The sequence below is a fragment of the Sus scrofa genome, chromosome 2 (assembly GCF_054392235.1).
Source record: "Sus scrofa isolate SSC_HxYL_T2T_F1_AM1 chromosome 2, Sscrofa_HxYL_maternal_Yorkshire_Landrace_v2.0, whole genome shotgun sequence".
Lineage (NCBI taxonomy): Eukaryota > Metazoa > Chordata > Mammalia > Artiodactyla > Suidae > Sus > Sus scrofa.
The window spans coordinates 6,851,653-6,867,099 of NC_139384.1; the positions used below are offsets into that span (position 1 = coordinate 6,851,653).

The window sequence follows — 15,447 nt, forward strand, 5'->3', positions numbered from 1 at the left end:
GTGACAACAATGGGCTGGGGATGAGGAAGGTGGCGGGGGGAGCGGGTTCCACTGGCACTGATTCCCCCAGGATTGGAAGGCAGCTCCAGCTCCTAACCCAGTCCATTTCTTCAGTGTTTGAAACAGCCCTTTGCCTGCCCCCAGGCCCCACACTGCCTGACCATTGGTCCCTTATGTCATGATTTCTTTCTTCGCCTGAGCTGTGAGAACAGGCACATCCCTCTGGGTTCTCAGCTCGGGGACAGGACGCAGTGGCTCGGTGGCCTCCCTAAACTGGCTGGACTGAAATGTGAACCCACTTCGGTGTCGTTGGATGCTTACTGGGTGTGGGGCCTGGCCTAGGGCAGGGGGTGGAGGTCTGGGTGAGACACGGCCCCTTCCCCGCAAGAAGCTCGTGTTATGGTTTCACTGGGGAGTGGAGAGAGAGAGGAGAGAGAAAAAAGCACAGGAAATGCATGGTTAAAGCTACATAAAATGAGGGAAGGTCCCGTCGTGGCTCAGCAGAACCAAATCTGACTAGCATCCATGAGGACGCAGGTTTGATCCCTGGCCTCGCTCAATGGATTAAGAATCCGGCATTGCTGTGAGCTGGGATGTAGGTCACCGATGCGGCTTGGATCTAGCGTTGCTGCGCCTGTGGTGTAGGCCAATGGCTGCAGCTCTGATTCAACCCCCATCCTGGGAACTTCCATATGCCTCAGGTGCAGCCCTAAAAAGACAGGAAAAAAAAAAAAGAGCTACATAAGATGACAGAATTGCCTGAAGAGCTAGAAAATGCCACAAGCAGGAAGAGCAGGGTCCTTGGTTCCTTGGCACCTACTGTGTGGGAGGCCCATTCCCGTGTTCCCTCATGTCACCCTCATGGACCCTGTGAGTGGAAATAAGAGTAATAGCAGCTGCCATCTGTGGAGCATGTTCAACGTGCTAGACTCTTTTCTAAGCGCTTTAATCCTCATACTAAGAGGCGCATATTCTGTCCTCATTTTTTTTTTTTTTTGTCTTTTTGCTATTTCTTTGGGACACTCCCGTGGCATATGGAGGTTCCCAGGCTAGGGGTCGAATCGGAGCTGTAGCCACCGGCCTACACCAGAGCCACAGCAATGCGGGATCCGAGCTGCGTCTGCAACCTACACCACAGCTCATGGCAACGCCGGATACCTAACCCACTGAGCAAGGGCAGGGACCGAACCCGCAACCTCATGGTTCCTAGTCGGATTTGTTAACCACTGCGCCACGACGGGAACTCCTCTGTCCTCATTTTATGCTGAGAAAACAGGATCAGAGAGGTTTGATAACCAAGCTGACATCTGGCAGTTTGTGTGGTGGTGGTGAGGAGCCTGGAACCCAGGTCCAGCGAGGAGGGGCCCTGAAAGACATTCCTGAAGCGGGAGCTCCGGGAGCAGGCTTTGAACTTGGGGAAGCCTTGAGAAATCAGAAAAGAGCAGGTGAGGGAGTTCCCATTGTGGCTCAGTGGGTTAAGAACCTGACTAGTATCCATGAAGATATGAGTTTGATCCCTGGCCTCGCTCAGTGGGTTAAGGATCCGGCATTGCCGTGAGCTGTGGTGTAGGTTGCAGACGTGGCTTGGATCTGGCGTTGCTGTGGCCGTGGCGTAGGCTGGCAGCCACAACTCAGATTAGACCCTTGGCTGGGAACTTCCATATGCTGCAGGTGTGGCTATAAAAAGAAACAAACAAAAAAAAGAACACAGCAGGTCCTAAGACGGGGTGGCCCTGGCGGCAGTGGTGGGGAAGGGGGCATGAGCACCAGGGGGAGGGTGTGTGGCGGGTTTGGCAGTAGGTGAGGACGTTTTGCAGGTTGTGAGTAGTCAGCATCCAGATAAGAGCTCTTTTCCGCCAGGCAGAGGGTAAGCTGCTGGCACCGGCAGGAGGAGTGGAGAGCTAGCCAGGGCTGGGGCTGTCCTTCTGCAAGGCTCGGAGGAAAGTCAAGGGCAGGGTGTCCCTTGAACTGGGGAGGTGTAGCGGGGCTGGAGCAGAGAGTGGGGCCCTTCTGACATGACAGGGCAGCCTGAAGACCTTTAAGAACCAAACGGCCTTAGCCGCCTCGAGCTGCTGGGCTGGTCCCTTACTTTCGCCCATCATGCAGCCCCGCAGAAGGGATTGCCCAGCATCACTTGGGGAGAACAAGCTGCAGAACGGGGACTACAGCCCAGCACTCCAGCAGAACCCAGTGCTCGGGAGGGACTTTGGGGGCAGCACAAGGAGCCCCAGGCAGCTCCGGGGGGAGGAGGTCAGAGATGGAACCCTGCTCCCTGGAGCCTGTCCACCCACGAGAAAGTAGTGGGCGTGGATACCGTGTGATTTGGCAGCAGCAGGAAAGGAGAGGGGACAGTGGGACTTGCCCTTGGGCATCTGATGTGTGACTAAGAGCCGCAGTGAAATCTGGACGGGCAGGTTGGGGACATTGGGGGAACTTTATATTCTTTGGGGCCCTCTGGAGATGAGGACAGAGAAGTGGAGACCCAGGGCAGGCTGGTCCCTGATTTGTTCACTCATTCATTCCTTCAGTGAATTTTTTTTTAGGGCCATACCCTCTGCATATGGTTGAATTCCAGGGGTTGAATCGGAGCTGCTGTGGCTGCCAGCCTACCCTACAGCCACAGCGATGCCAGATCCCAGCTGCCTCTGTAACCTACACTGCAGCTCGAGGCAACACTGGATCCTTAACCCACTGAGGGGCCGGGGATCGAACCCCCATCCTCATGGGTCCTAGTTGGGTTCTTAACCTGCTGAGCCACAGCAGGAACTCTCTGAATTTGTCGTCGTCATTGTTGTTGTTGTCATGCCTGAGGTATGTGGAAGTTCCCAGGACAGGGATTGAACCTGAGCCACAACCCGAGCCACAGCAATGATAATGCCGAGTCCTTAACTGCTAGGCCACCAGGGTACTCCTTAATGAATATTTATTGAATGTTTGCTCTGTGTCATACACTGTTTTAAGCCTTCAGGAGAACATTAGCGAACAAAACAGCCAGAGAGCCCTGTCTAGACAGACAGGTTAATGGCATAGTGTCAGGAGGTGATGAGCAAGAGACAAGGTTGGGCAGGGGAGGGGCAGCAGGAACGCTGGGCAGGCGGAGCAGATGGCAGGTTCAGGGAGCCAGTGAGGGCGGGCCCAGGGCACAGGCCGTGCTCGAGTCGAGGCCAGACAAGGCCAACTAGAGGAGGAAGCGGCCAGTGTGACAGCCTGGAGTCAGAGGCCTGCCTGAAGAGAAGGCGGCCAGGGTGGCTGGAGGAGGGCAGAGGCTAGGGGGCAGCACCTCGAGGGCACCTAGAGCAGAGGAAGTCTGGTTTTTTGGGTTTTTCGTTTTGTTTTGTTTTTGCTTTTTTTTAGGGCTGCATCCAGGGCATATGGAAGTTCTCAGGCTAGGGGGCAAATCAGAGCTGCACCTGCTGGCCTACACCACAGCAACACAGGATCCAAGCCTCGTCTCTGACCTACACCACAGCTCACAGCAACGCCGGATCCTTAACCCACTGGGCGAGGCCAGGGATCAAACCCACAACCTCATAGTTCCTAGTCGGATTCATTTCCACTGCGCCATGACGGGAACCTATGGTATTTTGTTTTTTGATTTTTTTCTTTTTTGGCCACCCCAAGGCATATGGAGTTCCCAGGCCAGGGATCAGATTCAAGCCACAGTCTTGACCTAAGTCACAGCGGCAGCAACGCGGGATCCTTATCCACTGTGCTGGGCTGCCCTGCGTCCTAGTGCTCCCAAAATGCTGCCAATCCCGTTGTGCCACAGCGGGAACTCCGAGGCTTTGGGTTTGACTCCGAGCAGGGAGGGGCCTTTGAAGGGTGCAGGGCAGAGCAGAGACATGGTCTGACTTGGATTTCAACTCCATCCTGTCTGCAGTGAGGACAGAGCAGAAGGGGCGAGGGGCAGGGAGGCCAGCTGGGAGCAGGAATCCAAGTGGAGGCGCTGGTGGCTTTGGGTCAGGACGGTAGCGGGGGAGGAGGCGAGGAGGGGTTGGGTTCCGGATGTGTTTTTTGTTTTTGTTTTTGTTTTTTTTGTCTTTTGCCATTTGTTGGGCCGCTCCTGCGGCATATGGAGGTTCCCAGGCTAGGGGTCTAATCGGAGCTGTTGACACCAGCCTACGCCAGAGCCACAGCAACGCGGGATCCGAGCCGCGTCTGCGACCTACACCACAGCTCACGGCAACGCCGGATAGTTAACCCACTGAGCAAGGGCAGGGATCGAACCCGCAACCTCATGGTTCCTAGTCGGATTGGTTAACCACTGCGCCACGACGGGAACTCCCCGGATGTGTTTTGAAGCTAATGGGAAGACAATTTGCTCATGGACGGTGGCAGGGCTGAGAGAAAGGGAGGGGTGGAAGCGACCCCAGGGGTTTGCACCACATTTGGGGTCTTTACAGTTTTCTCTGGGCAATGGCACCTGAGTCCTGGATCTCTGTGCCCTTGAGGGAAGAACCGCCCCCCACCCCAACCCCACCCCAGGCCCCAACTTCCCAGCATTCCTGAGAAGAGAAATCTGACCATATATTTTATGACTGACCATGCAGAAAACACGTCACATCTGTGCGCGGCCACGCTCTCCTGACACCGCATCCCTCCTGGTTTGCAGCCAGACTTGGAGTCAGCCCCTTGCTGGCACCCACGGGTCTGCCACCACCGTGCTGTGCCTGAGTCCCCATATCCCAACCCCCACTACTGTCTCACAGGACCGTTTCTCCCAGGGATCCACATGCATTTAACAGAGACGGGGGCAGAAACATGGCCCTGGGTGATGGGATTCTGAAAAGTGGACCCTGAGAAAAGCAATGGTCACTTATTAAGTCATGGGGAAGTCATTCCAGTTGCTACAGGAGTTAATTTATTTCTTTTGCCTGCACCTGTGGCATGTGGAAGTTCCGGGGCCAGGGATCAAACCCAAGCCAAGCCACAGCGGCGACCCAAGCCACAGCAGTGACCTTGCTGGATCCTTAACCCACTGCGCCACCAGGGAACTCCCACATTATTTCAAATGTTATGCTAACCTAAAACAGCCTGCTTGTGGCCTGTCAAACATACATTGTACATCTGCTTTAATTATTAGAGAAAAGGGTGCATTGACCAGATGTAAAAAAATCCATGTTAAAAATAAAGATTTAAGTGCTTTTCTTCCTGGGACTCCAGGGCTGGTCTCCTTCAGGGGTAAGACTCCCCTCCCAGGTGCCAAGGCCATACTGACTTGCTGATCTGTTTTGTTTTTTTTTGTTTTTTGTTTTTTTTGAAACCTTGAAGGATGTATCCCTGACTTGTTTGATGTTCTTTGTTCTGACAAGGTGTAAAACTAGGCTGAAACCCATGCTTCTCTGGAGCAGTTGCTCAATCATCTGAGAGGCTGTCTTCTGGCTATTGTCCTCAGTTTGGCTCAAATAAAACTCTTTTCTATTCTTATTATGGGTTTATTGATGCTTTTCTGATGACAATGCCAACATCTGGAAACCCCCTTTGACGGAAACTCCCAAATGACATGCGAGCAGAGAACCTCAGAAAGCATGTGCCTGGCCACGGATCCGGGCCAGGATCCAGCTGCGCCTGGAACCCCCTCTTGACGATGCCAAAGGCCGGGCTGCTTCCACGCCATGTACACTGCCCTCTTCTGAGGGAGAGAGAGAGATGAGAGAGTAGGCAAAAATAAAAGTACCAGCCACTTCTGGAAAACCTAGCATGTGAGCAATCACCAGATTTATAAAAAGATGCAACAAATTTTTAAATGATATGAGGACATTCCACTCGTGGCTCTGCGGTAACAAACCCAACTAGTATCCATGAAGACACGGGTTCGATCTCCGGCCTCGCTCAGCGGTTAAGGATCCGGCGTTGCCGTGAGCTGTAGGGTAGTTCACAGATGCAGCTTGAATCCCAAGTTGCTGTGGCTGTGGTGTAGGTCAGCAGCTGTAGTTCTGATTCAACCCCTAGCCTGGGAACTTCCACATGCTATGGGGGCACCCCCCAAGAAAAAGATTTTAAAAAAATTAAGTGATACAAAATATCATTTTCAAAACAAAGAGTGAGGAATTCCCTGGTGGCTCAGCAGGTTAAGGATCCGGGGTTGTCACTGCTGTGGCTCGGGTGGCAGCTGTGGTGCAGGTTCAATCCCTGGCCTGGGAACTTCTGTGTGCTATGGGGCAAGGCCAAAAAAACAAACCAAAAAACCCCCCACCAAACGCAAAAAACCAAGAGTGAGTGTGTTTCACTATATGCAGCTAAGAGAGCCAGCGGGTGAGTGGAATGGCCCCGCTCCAGCATGAACGGGCCACAGAAGGTTGGTCTGAGGAAGCAGAGGAAGAGACAGGAGCAGGTCCCCCCACTGTCAGTTTGGGCTGTTGTCCAAAGAGAAATGGGTGGTCATAGCCCAGTCCCCCCCAAGCAGAGAGACACCCACCCTCTGTTCACTGAGCGCCTGGCCTTCCCCTGGGAAGGAGGCCAGGAGAGGAGGAGGCAAGGGAGGCTGCTTGTGACACACGAGGAGTCAGTCGTAAACAACCCAACAACCCGGGGAGAAGGTGGCCTTCCGGCCCTGGTGAGTCACTGCTCAGCCCTGGACCTGCCTCCTGGTGGCCAGGCCGCACCCCGCCAGCCCCTCTGCGCTGCCGTCCCGGGGTGAGCTGGCAGCTCACTGTGTGGTGCTGTGGGCACGAATGGGAGTTTGGGCCAGGCCGGGGCCTTGCTCTGAGCAGGCTCCTTAAACCCTTGCTGACCGAGGCAGCACTGGAGGGGCCCGGCAGGGCCTGGGCTGGGCTCCCAGGCCTGGTCATGCTGCCAGGTCGTTGTGGGGGGGCCCGGCCACTGTGGGCCATGCCCTTGTTCTGTGAGATTTCACACTCTGCACATCTCCAGCCCACCAGGCCACCCAAGCCGCCTCACTCCCTGTCCTAGTGCCTGAGGTCTTGGCACCGGGACTTCGCCCAGGGTTAAACATTAGTAGCGGATTATCAGTCTGGGGGCCGGGGAGGGTGCGATTACACTTTCACCCGCGTCTCTTCTGCTGGAGCCACCAGCACCTGCCCCTGCTAGACAATGCCCGTGGAGGAGTTTGTGGCCGGCTGGATCTCCGGTGAGACATTTGTTTTTCTTCTGTCCTATCAGTCCCAATTGCCGGTCACTTCTGGGGAAGGTGGGTGACACAGGAGGAGCGGAAGCCAAAGCCTTGGTGGCCCTGGAAACAGCTGTCCCAGAGCCTCCTGGGAGTTGCTGAGGGGCGAGGAGAGGAAGGTGTGGGTGGGCAGGTTCTCAGGTCCTAAGGCTCTGCCGCCAGACACCTGCCAGGTGTGCTGCCAGACACCTGCCGAGAGGGGCAGCCAAGGTGAGCGCTTCCCAGATGTGCCTACAGCCCCGGCTTGGCTGAGAAAGGAAGTTTACCTTTGACCTCACCTGCTGTCCTGCATGCCCCTTAGGGCTTCTGCCCTACCTGGCAATGGGCCGCATGCCCTGAGCCCAGCTGTGCTGTGGCCCTGGCTCACCTTCTGGGTGACATTTCTCTTTGGAAAAGGAACATTCAGAAGCTGCCTTCCGGGGACGGTGACCTTGCCCAAAGCTGCAGGACCACCATCTGTAATGTAGGGCAAGCCCGGGAAGTGGGAATGCGGCTGGGGGCTGGGTCCTTCTCCTCTGGTGCCAGCAAGGCTCCCCTATGGGCCCCAGCTCTGCACTGGCGGCTGCGGGGCAGAGCGCTGGGAGGGCAGTGCCTGGATCACGCCCTGCACTAGATATGGGGCAGTAAGTTGAAGGAAGGAGGGAGCAAAGCTGGCAGGGGGGTGGGAGTGCTGGAGGCCCACAGATGGGTCAGCAAGGTGCACGGGGGGCTCTGTGTTTGGCTCCTCCCCCTGCATGTGTGTCCTCCAGGCAGGGCCGGGCTCTCTCATCGTCTCCCTGTCCCCAGACCTTCCTAGCCCGTGCCCAGTCTGGAGGAGGGTGCAAGGGGCCCAGCTGGCATTTCTTTGGAGTCTGGAAGGAAGGCCCTGCTCCCCTTCCTCCTGCCTGAATCCCGCTCCCCTCCGGGTATAAACTTGCTTCCTCGGCCCGGCCCCAGGGGCCTCACTCACAGCACCTTCTTGTCACCACAGGAGCTCTGGGCTTGGTCCTGGGACACCCCTTCGACACTGTAAAGGTGAGTCTGGGGGAGGCACCTGAGCAATGAAAGATGTCACCTGCCCAGACATTGGGTGACAGCAGGGCCTGACTGATGGAGGCTGGTTCCCATCTCTCCTGCCAAAGGGGCAGAGGGATGGAGTTCCCGTCGTGGCGCAGCAGAAACAAATCCTACTAGGAACCATCGTTGCAGGTTCGATCCCTGGCCTCGCTCAGTGGGTTAAGGATCCCGTATTGCCGTGAGCTGTGGTGTAGGTCGCAGATGCAGCTCGGATCCCGCGTTGCTGTGGCTGTGGTAGAGGCCAGCAGCTGTAGCTCCAAGTCAGCCCCTAGCCTGGGAACCTCCATATGTCACGGAAGTGGCCCTAAAAAGCAAAACAAAAACAAAACTGAAGGGGCAGAGGGATGAGCCAGGCTGGATGCCCGGCCTGCCCACATGCTCGGTGCTCCCTGCAGGTGCGACTGCAGACCCAGACCACGTACCGGGGCATCGTTGACTGTATGGTCAAGACTTACCGCCATGAGTCGGTGGGTGGCCTGCTTTTGGGGGCTTTGGGGCGGGAGGCCTCTGGGCAGTCTGTGCCCACTTCCTTCTCCCCCAGCAGTGCTCTGTCCCTGAAAGAGAGAGAGAAGACCCAAATCTGGGACCACTGGGGGCCTGAGCGGTGGCCGGGTGCCCCCAAGGAGGCGCTGAGCCGTCCCCAGCCTTAGTCTGCCTCCGCCTCCTCGAGGCCGGGCCCAGGAGTGGTTTCCAGCCAGAGGAGGCCCTGCCAGGGCTGGAGAGGGCAAAGGGGCAGTCACCACCGCCCCCACCCCTCTAGCCGTGTCTCTCTGTAGCTCCTGGGCTTCTTCAAGGGAATGAGCTTCCCCATCGCAAGCATAGCTGTGGTCAACTCTGTCCTCTTCGGGGTCTATAGCAACGCCCTGCTGGCCCTGACCGCCACCTCCCACCAGGAGCGGCGGGCCCAGCCGCCCAGCTACACGCACGTCTTCATAGCCGGCTGCACCGGGGGCTTCCTGCAGGTGAGGGGGCGTGCAGGGGCACACGAGGGTACACACACACACACGCGCGCACACACGGATGCACGCACGGGCACAGGGATGGGTGTTCACTGCTTTCCCTCCCTGCCCCCTCTGGCGACCCAGAGCTGCAGAGCCCAGGTTCCCAAGGGGAACACGAGGAGCTGTGGGGAAACGGGCTGCTCCTGGCTGCTCCCTGTGACCTGGCCCAGCTGAGCCGTGACCTTCCAGGCTGCAGGTCTGGAGGGGAAGGTCATGGATAAACAGAGGGGGCAAAAGGTAGGCAGAACCGGGGTGGGGGGAGACAGTGCCCAGGAGACAACGCGGAGAAGCAGTTGGTGCCCGCTCTGAGGCTGACCGGGCTTGCCCCCCCGCTCTGCAGGGGGTCTGCCAGCCTCGAGCTGTGGGAAGACCTCTCCCCAAGGTGACCTTTCACCTCGGAGAACTGACAGCCGCCCCAGCCCCTTCGTCTGGCATGGTCCCATCCCCTTCCCCCAGCCCTGCCCTGCTCACCCCTGTGCCCGGTGGCTGCCATCTGTGAGGCTCACGGGGGGCGTCCATAGGTCACACTGGGAGAGGATTCAGGGGTTAATCATTAAGTGACTCTGATCATTTTTGGTTCTCGGCACTTCTGTATCAGGCTCTTTAGGGAGGGAAGAGGGGCCCCCAGGCACCCGGGGGACTCCCAGCTTAGTGGGGTGCCTGCGCCCAGAGGCAGAGGGCATGCACCTGGCTCCACCCCACACCAACAGGGGACCTTAGGTCACCCTCTACCCACCTGCCCTGATGCTCCTGTACGCTTCCCGGGGCAAAGAGCAAGGACAAAGGACAGTCAGGGGCTCCCGAGGTGCATTAACGATCCATGAGACCCCAAAGGTCCTGGCTTTCCTTCTGCCTCTTGTGCAGGGCACATGCCCGCATGTTTCCCAAACCTTGAGAACTGCACCCCCAAAAAACAGGGAAAAGAATGAGCCCCCAGGCCAAGTGGCCTGCTTTAGGCTCAGCCGGGCCCAGCTCCTTAGTCCCCCCTCCCCTCCAGCTCCTCAGAAAGCGGAACAGATGGCAGAACTGGGCCTGTCGGTTTGCTGACGGGGACAGGGTCCTGAGACCAACTGGAGCCCAGGGTTGCCATCAAGCCCCTGGCTCTGGTTCACGGGGTCCTGGAGCGGAGAGTGTGTTCTAGTGAGGAGCTGGCAGAGAGCCGGAAGGGACTGGTTAGCACGGGGCAGGGAACGGCAGCCTCTTATGAGCACCAAAGCTGCTTTCGACTCGGCTGAGGCTGACACCGTCAAAAAGAGCAGCCCTGTCTGAGGTCCCCACTGTCCCTGAGGGCACAAAGTGGGGATGGGTGATGTCCTAGGCCACCCTTGCCTGCCACCCTGCCTTTGGCCCAGCCACTTCCTCACCCGCAGGAGCCCACCCCTTGGAGGAGCCCTCAGCTCGGCACTGCCCGCAGGCTCCGGAGGGTGACATTGGGGCGCCATCTCACAGGGAGGGACCCCACCCCACTGGCCTTCCTGCGGGGGTGGGGAGTAAGCAAGCTGCCACCCTCTAAAGATCACCACCAGAGCCAACTGCGAGCCTCCTCTGCCATCACCTAATCCCAGGGCTGAGAAACTGAGCCGTGTACCTTCCATGAAAGAAAGAAACAAAAGACCCATAAGCCTGTAAATGACACATAACCTCAGCCTGGAGCTCAGTCCCCACCTGAACTTCCACAGCTGACCTTGACCTGTTGCATCCTTGACCCCACCTGAGCCTCTTCCCCAGCCTCCCTCCCCACCCCCAACACCAAGAGTACCCGGCATCTGGGTCCTGTCTGCCTCGGCCAGGTGATAAGAGCTCAAGGACCCCCAGCGCCCATCTTGTCACCCTCTTCTGCTGGGACACTCGTGCGTGGGAGTTTGTGAGAGATGCTTCCACACTCAGGGGCCGCTGAGAGAGGTCCTGCGGGAGGCGGGGGAAGGGGGTCTATGAAGTTGAGTCCCCAGTGCCATGGAGAGGCCTCCTTAACCCTGGGGAGGAGGTCAGTGCTTTGCTGTTCGTGGGCACAGGCTGAATCCTTTCTTCAGCACCGTGTGCGTGCCAGCAAGTTCGACTGAGGGGAGGGGCAGTGCTGCTCGCTGTCGCCGTGTGGGTGGCGGGGGGGGGGCTGATGCTGAGACAGGGGGCTCTGGCCTGTCCGCAGCTGCACAAGGGAGAAGCTGAGAGTGGCCGAGGGGGCGGCAAGGTCCCGCAGGAAGATGCTGCCCTCTCTGCCCACTGCCTTCCTCCTGCTAAGGGGAAGGGACTGTCCCTGCCCCAGGCCCCACCCGGGTCCTTCATGCTTCCTTCCCTACAGGCCTATTGCTTGGCCCCTTTCGACCTCATCAAAGTCCGACTACAAAACCAGACTGAGCCAAGGGCGAAGCCGGGGAGCCCCCCGCCCCGATACCGGGGGCCCGTGCACTGTGCAGCCTCCATCTTCCAGGCCGAGGGGCCCCGGGGGCTGTTCCGGGGAGCCTGGGCCCTGACACTGAGGGACACTCCCACCATGGGAATCTATTTTGTCACCTATGAGTGGCTCTGTCGCCAGTCCACACCAGATGGCCAGAACCCCAGTAAGTGAAGTGGCGTGGGAGGGCAGGGAGGAGTCGGGGAGGGAGACGCCGCTGGCGGGATGCTTCGTTCCTCAGTCTGACCCCCGCCCCGCACTGCCCCTACCCAGGCTCAGCCACGGTGCTGGTGGCAGGTGGCTTTGCCGGCCTCACCTCCTGGGTCACAGCCACCCCCTTAGACGTGATCAAGTCCCGGATGCAGATGGCCGGGCTGAAGCAGAGGGTGTATCGGGGGCTGCTGGACTGCATGGTGAGCAGCGCCCGGCAGGAAGGACTGGGGGTCTTCTTCCGGGGGCTCACCATCAACAGCGCCCGCGCCTTTCCTGTCAACGCTGTCACCTTCCTCAGCTACGAGTACCTCCTCCACTCCTGGGGGTGAACCTGGCCCGGCGAGGCCAGCGGCTCCCTAGCGAGACCACCGCCCAACTGCCCAGTTTGGAGGCTAAGGTGATGAGCATCAGGATGCGATTCGGATGTGAGGAGAGGCACCTTCAGATGTAGAGGGAGTTGGGGAGACAGTTTGGGGAGCAAGGGGCCTGGGGGCCCGGACTCCACCCAGAATCCAAGGCTGGCCTCAGCCTCCCAGCTCCCCGGCCTTGATTCCTTCACTTCCTGAGTCTGCGAAGTAAACTCACAGCCTGTGGTGCCGGTGCTAGTCCGGCCCCATCCTGTGACCCTGTGACTTCACCCTTTTAAGAGCTCTGGAGCCTCTGCTCGGCCTCCTGCTCACTCGCCACCCCCTGGATTCCAGGGACGACCTCCCAGCTGCCTCCCACCTGACCTCCCCTCTAAGCTCTCCCCGCGTGAACTAGGAGCAGCCTCATATCTTCTTCAGCCCAGAATCCTTCACGGGCTCCATCACCTTCAGGAAAAAGCCCCAACTCCCCCTCCTCCCGGCCCCCTTCCCATCAGCTTTCCTGCCCCTTGGGTCTCAGCAGCCCCACCTGCTTGAGGTCCCTAAACAAGCTGTGCTCCCTCACTGCCTCCCACCTAGAGGGCTCATTCCCTCTGGGGCTGCAGTGGGCAGTGCCTGCAGGGTGACCCTGCCGTGCCTGGGGCTGAGCACCGGCTCCTGGGGTCCTTTCCTCTGCTCGCCTCCCCTTGCTCAGAACTGACTGGGGTTTGCAGACCGCACGCCTTGATCACGGCCTTCGCCTGGGCTTTATCACCGTTATGGGTCTGCTTCTCGGCTTCCCAGTTAGATTGGGCGCTCCTTGAGGTCAGGGGTCATACTCTGATCGCTTCCCAGCACGGAGCCCAACAGGTGCCTGGTCCAGGGCGTGCACACCCCACTTCCGTGCCGCCATCCAACTGCCATGACAACTACCTCGGTTCTGGACCCCCCTCCACCGCCCCGGTGAGGTTTGCCTGCCCGGCCCTGCTCAGGTCATCCCAGGGGAGCAGTGCTGGAGTCGGGGGTGCCAGTCTCACACACTCCCATCCATGGCACTTGTCTTTAGTCATTTCAATTGCCAAGTGGGAATTAAAAACTGGCTGAAAGATTTCACTTAATTGGCAATAAAGTGAGCAGAATTCGTACCGGCTAATGTCCTGATCTGGTTTGAGATGAACCCGGGCCCCCCCTCACCTGAAAGCCTGAAGTTCCTGCCATTTACTGGGACACCCTATGAAAACAATCACGGTATTAGCACCCATTTGCAGAGGATGGGGCCTTGACTCAAGGACAGTCCCAGGTCTCCTGGCTGGCATGTCACACAGCTCGCCTGGAGGAGTCTGAGCCTCCACCTCCAGAGCCCAGGGACTCTGCTCCCCTGCCCTACCTGGGGCTTGTGACAGTCTCCCATCAGTCACCTACGTTCACCTTCACCCGAGCGTCAGGCTCTGCGCGTGCTCCTCGGAGCGCCTGTTTACCAGATTGTGCGCCACAGACTGCAGTGGTACCCTAAGTCGTTCTTCCCTTCCTCTGTTGTCACGGTGTGGCCACAGGGCCCGTGGCCGCTGAGCGAGGCTACGTTCCCCGCGGTGGGGACTCGTGCCTGGGTTCTTGCTAGGGAGATGTGAGCGGAAGTGATGCGTGCCAGTTGCCCTTCACTTACTTGCAGTGAGATTCCTCACTGTTGGTGGGAACTGGCGACCCCGGGGCCACGGCCGGGGGCGCCCAGAAACCAGGGACTCTGGGAGCACAGCCCACCCGTCTGCCCTGAGCAGCTGCATTCTGACATCCCTTTGGCCTTCACCTGAGCTAACACAGTAGCTTGTTCTGAGGTCAGGGAGGTTCCCAGTGTGGTTGGAGCAGTAGCAGCATTGGGACTTCCTGGAGTGTGTGTGTGTGGGGGGTGTTAGAAATGCAGAATCCCAGGCCCCATCCTGGGTGGACAGAGTCAGAATCGCTGAGGCCGGGGCCTAGGAATCTGCATTGTGCAAAGGTTTCCCTGTGCCAGACAGCTATAGTCAATTAATCTTTGACAAAAGAGGCGAGACTATAAAATGGGAAGAAGGCGGGTTCTGTGCTGGCGCGGCGGTAACAAACCCAAATAGGATCCACGTGGATGTGGGTTCGGTCCCCGGCCTCGGCCAGTGGGTTAAGGATCCAGCACTGCCATGAGCTGTGGTGTAGGTCGAAGACACAGCTCGGATCCTGCATTGCTGTGGTTGCTGTGTAGGCTGGCAGCTATGGCTCCAATTTGACCCCTAGCCTGGAAACTATCATACACCATGGGTGCGGCCCTAAAAGGCAAAGATAAAATCAAATAAAAACTAAAATAAAAACAAAGCAAACAAACAAAAAACCCAAAAAGACAACCTACAGAACGGGAGAAAATAGTTGCAAATGATGCAACAAGGGCTTAATCTCCAACATAGACACAACTCATACAACTTAACAGCAAAAAGAAAAACAAAACCAAAAATAACCCAGTTGAAAAATGAGCAGAAGACCTGAATAGACATTTCTCCAGAGAAGATATGCCGATGACCAACAGGCATGTGAAAATATTAGAGAAATGCCAGGCAAAACTACAGCGAGGTACCACCTCACACTGGTCAGAATGGCCATCATTAATAAGCCCACACATAGCAAATGCTGGAGCGGGTGTGGAGAAAAGGGAACCCCCCCTACACTGTGGGTGGGAATGTAAATTGGTACAACCACCATGGAGAACAGTACGGAGGTACCTTCAGAAAACTGAATACAGAAATCCCACTCCTGGGCTTACATCTGGACAAAACTTTCATTGAAAAAGATACATGCAGCCCTATGTTCATTGCAGCACCATTCACAATAGCAGAGACAGGGAAACGACCTAAACGTCCATCAGCAGATGAATGGATTAAGAAGATGTGGTACAGGAGTTCCCGTCGTGGCTCAGAGGTCACGAACCCAACCAGTATCCATGAGGATGTGGGTTCGATCCCAGGCCTCATTCAGTGGGTTAAGGATCTGGCATTGCTGTGGATGTGGTGTAGGTCGGCAGCTGTAGCTCTGATTGGACCCCTAGTCTGGGATTCTCCATACGCCATGGGTGCGGCCCTAAAAAGCAAAAAAAAAAAAAAGAGAGAGATTTCCCTGTACCTTTTACACAGGCTAAAGCCAAAGAAATTGTGTTCTGGATGATTCTAATAGCTGAAATACACTGCCCTTTCAAGCTAAGAAAGTTGTGAGTCTGGAGGAAGTGACTTGAATTCCTGTCTCCAGGGCCTTCACTCCTGCACAGATTCAGGGAGCCTGTTCCTGGTCTTTCCGAAA

The 15,447-nt window shown here is 57.3% G+C and overlaps 1 protein-coding gene across 10 annotated transcripts; it reads left to right on the plus strand.

The window, feature by feature from the left end:
• The first annotated feature begins 6,999 nt into the window (after positions 1-6,999).
• On the plus strand, positions 7,000-13,285 carry SLC25A45 (solute carrier family 25 member 45). Of its 10 annotated transcripts, none has more exons than XM_085010750.1 (6): positions 7,000-7,090; positions 8,100-8,143; positions 8,581-8,652; positions 8,730-9,147; positions 11,486-11,744; positions 11,852-13,285. In XM_085010750.1, exons 4-6 carry the CDS (start codon positions 8,983-8,985, stop codon positions 12,118-12,120), a joined length of 693 nt encoding a protein of 230 aa, XP_084866876.1. In that variant the 5' UTR covers positions 7,000-7,090; positions 8,100-8,143; positions 8,581-8,652; positions 8,730-8,982; the 3' UTR covers positions 12,121-13,285. The 10 variants fall into 10 exon arrangements, with proteins under 10 accessions (XP_084866876.1, XP_013849554.3, XP_084866878.1 ...); XM_013994100.3 differs by having other exon boundaries at positions 8,962-9,147; XM_085010752.1 differs by having other exon boundaries at positions 9,042-9,147.
• Positions 13,286-15,447: the final 2,162 nt, after the last annotated feature.

Bases quoted from the DNA above. Each gene is read 5' to 3' on its own strand.
- SLC25A45 (XM_013994100.3), top strand. From the start codon at position 7,054: ATGCCCGTGGAGGAGTTTGTGGCCGGCTGGATCTCCG. The intron at 8,144-8,580 runs GTGAGTCTGGGG...TGCTCCCTGCAG, and splicing joins ACCCCTTCGACACTGTAAAG to GTGCGACTGCAGACCCAGAC. The intron at 9,148-11,485 runs GTGAGGGGGCGT...CCTTCCCTACAG, and splicing joins GCACCGGGGGCTTCCTGCAG to GCCTATTGCTTGGCCCCTTT.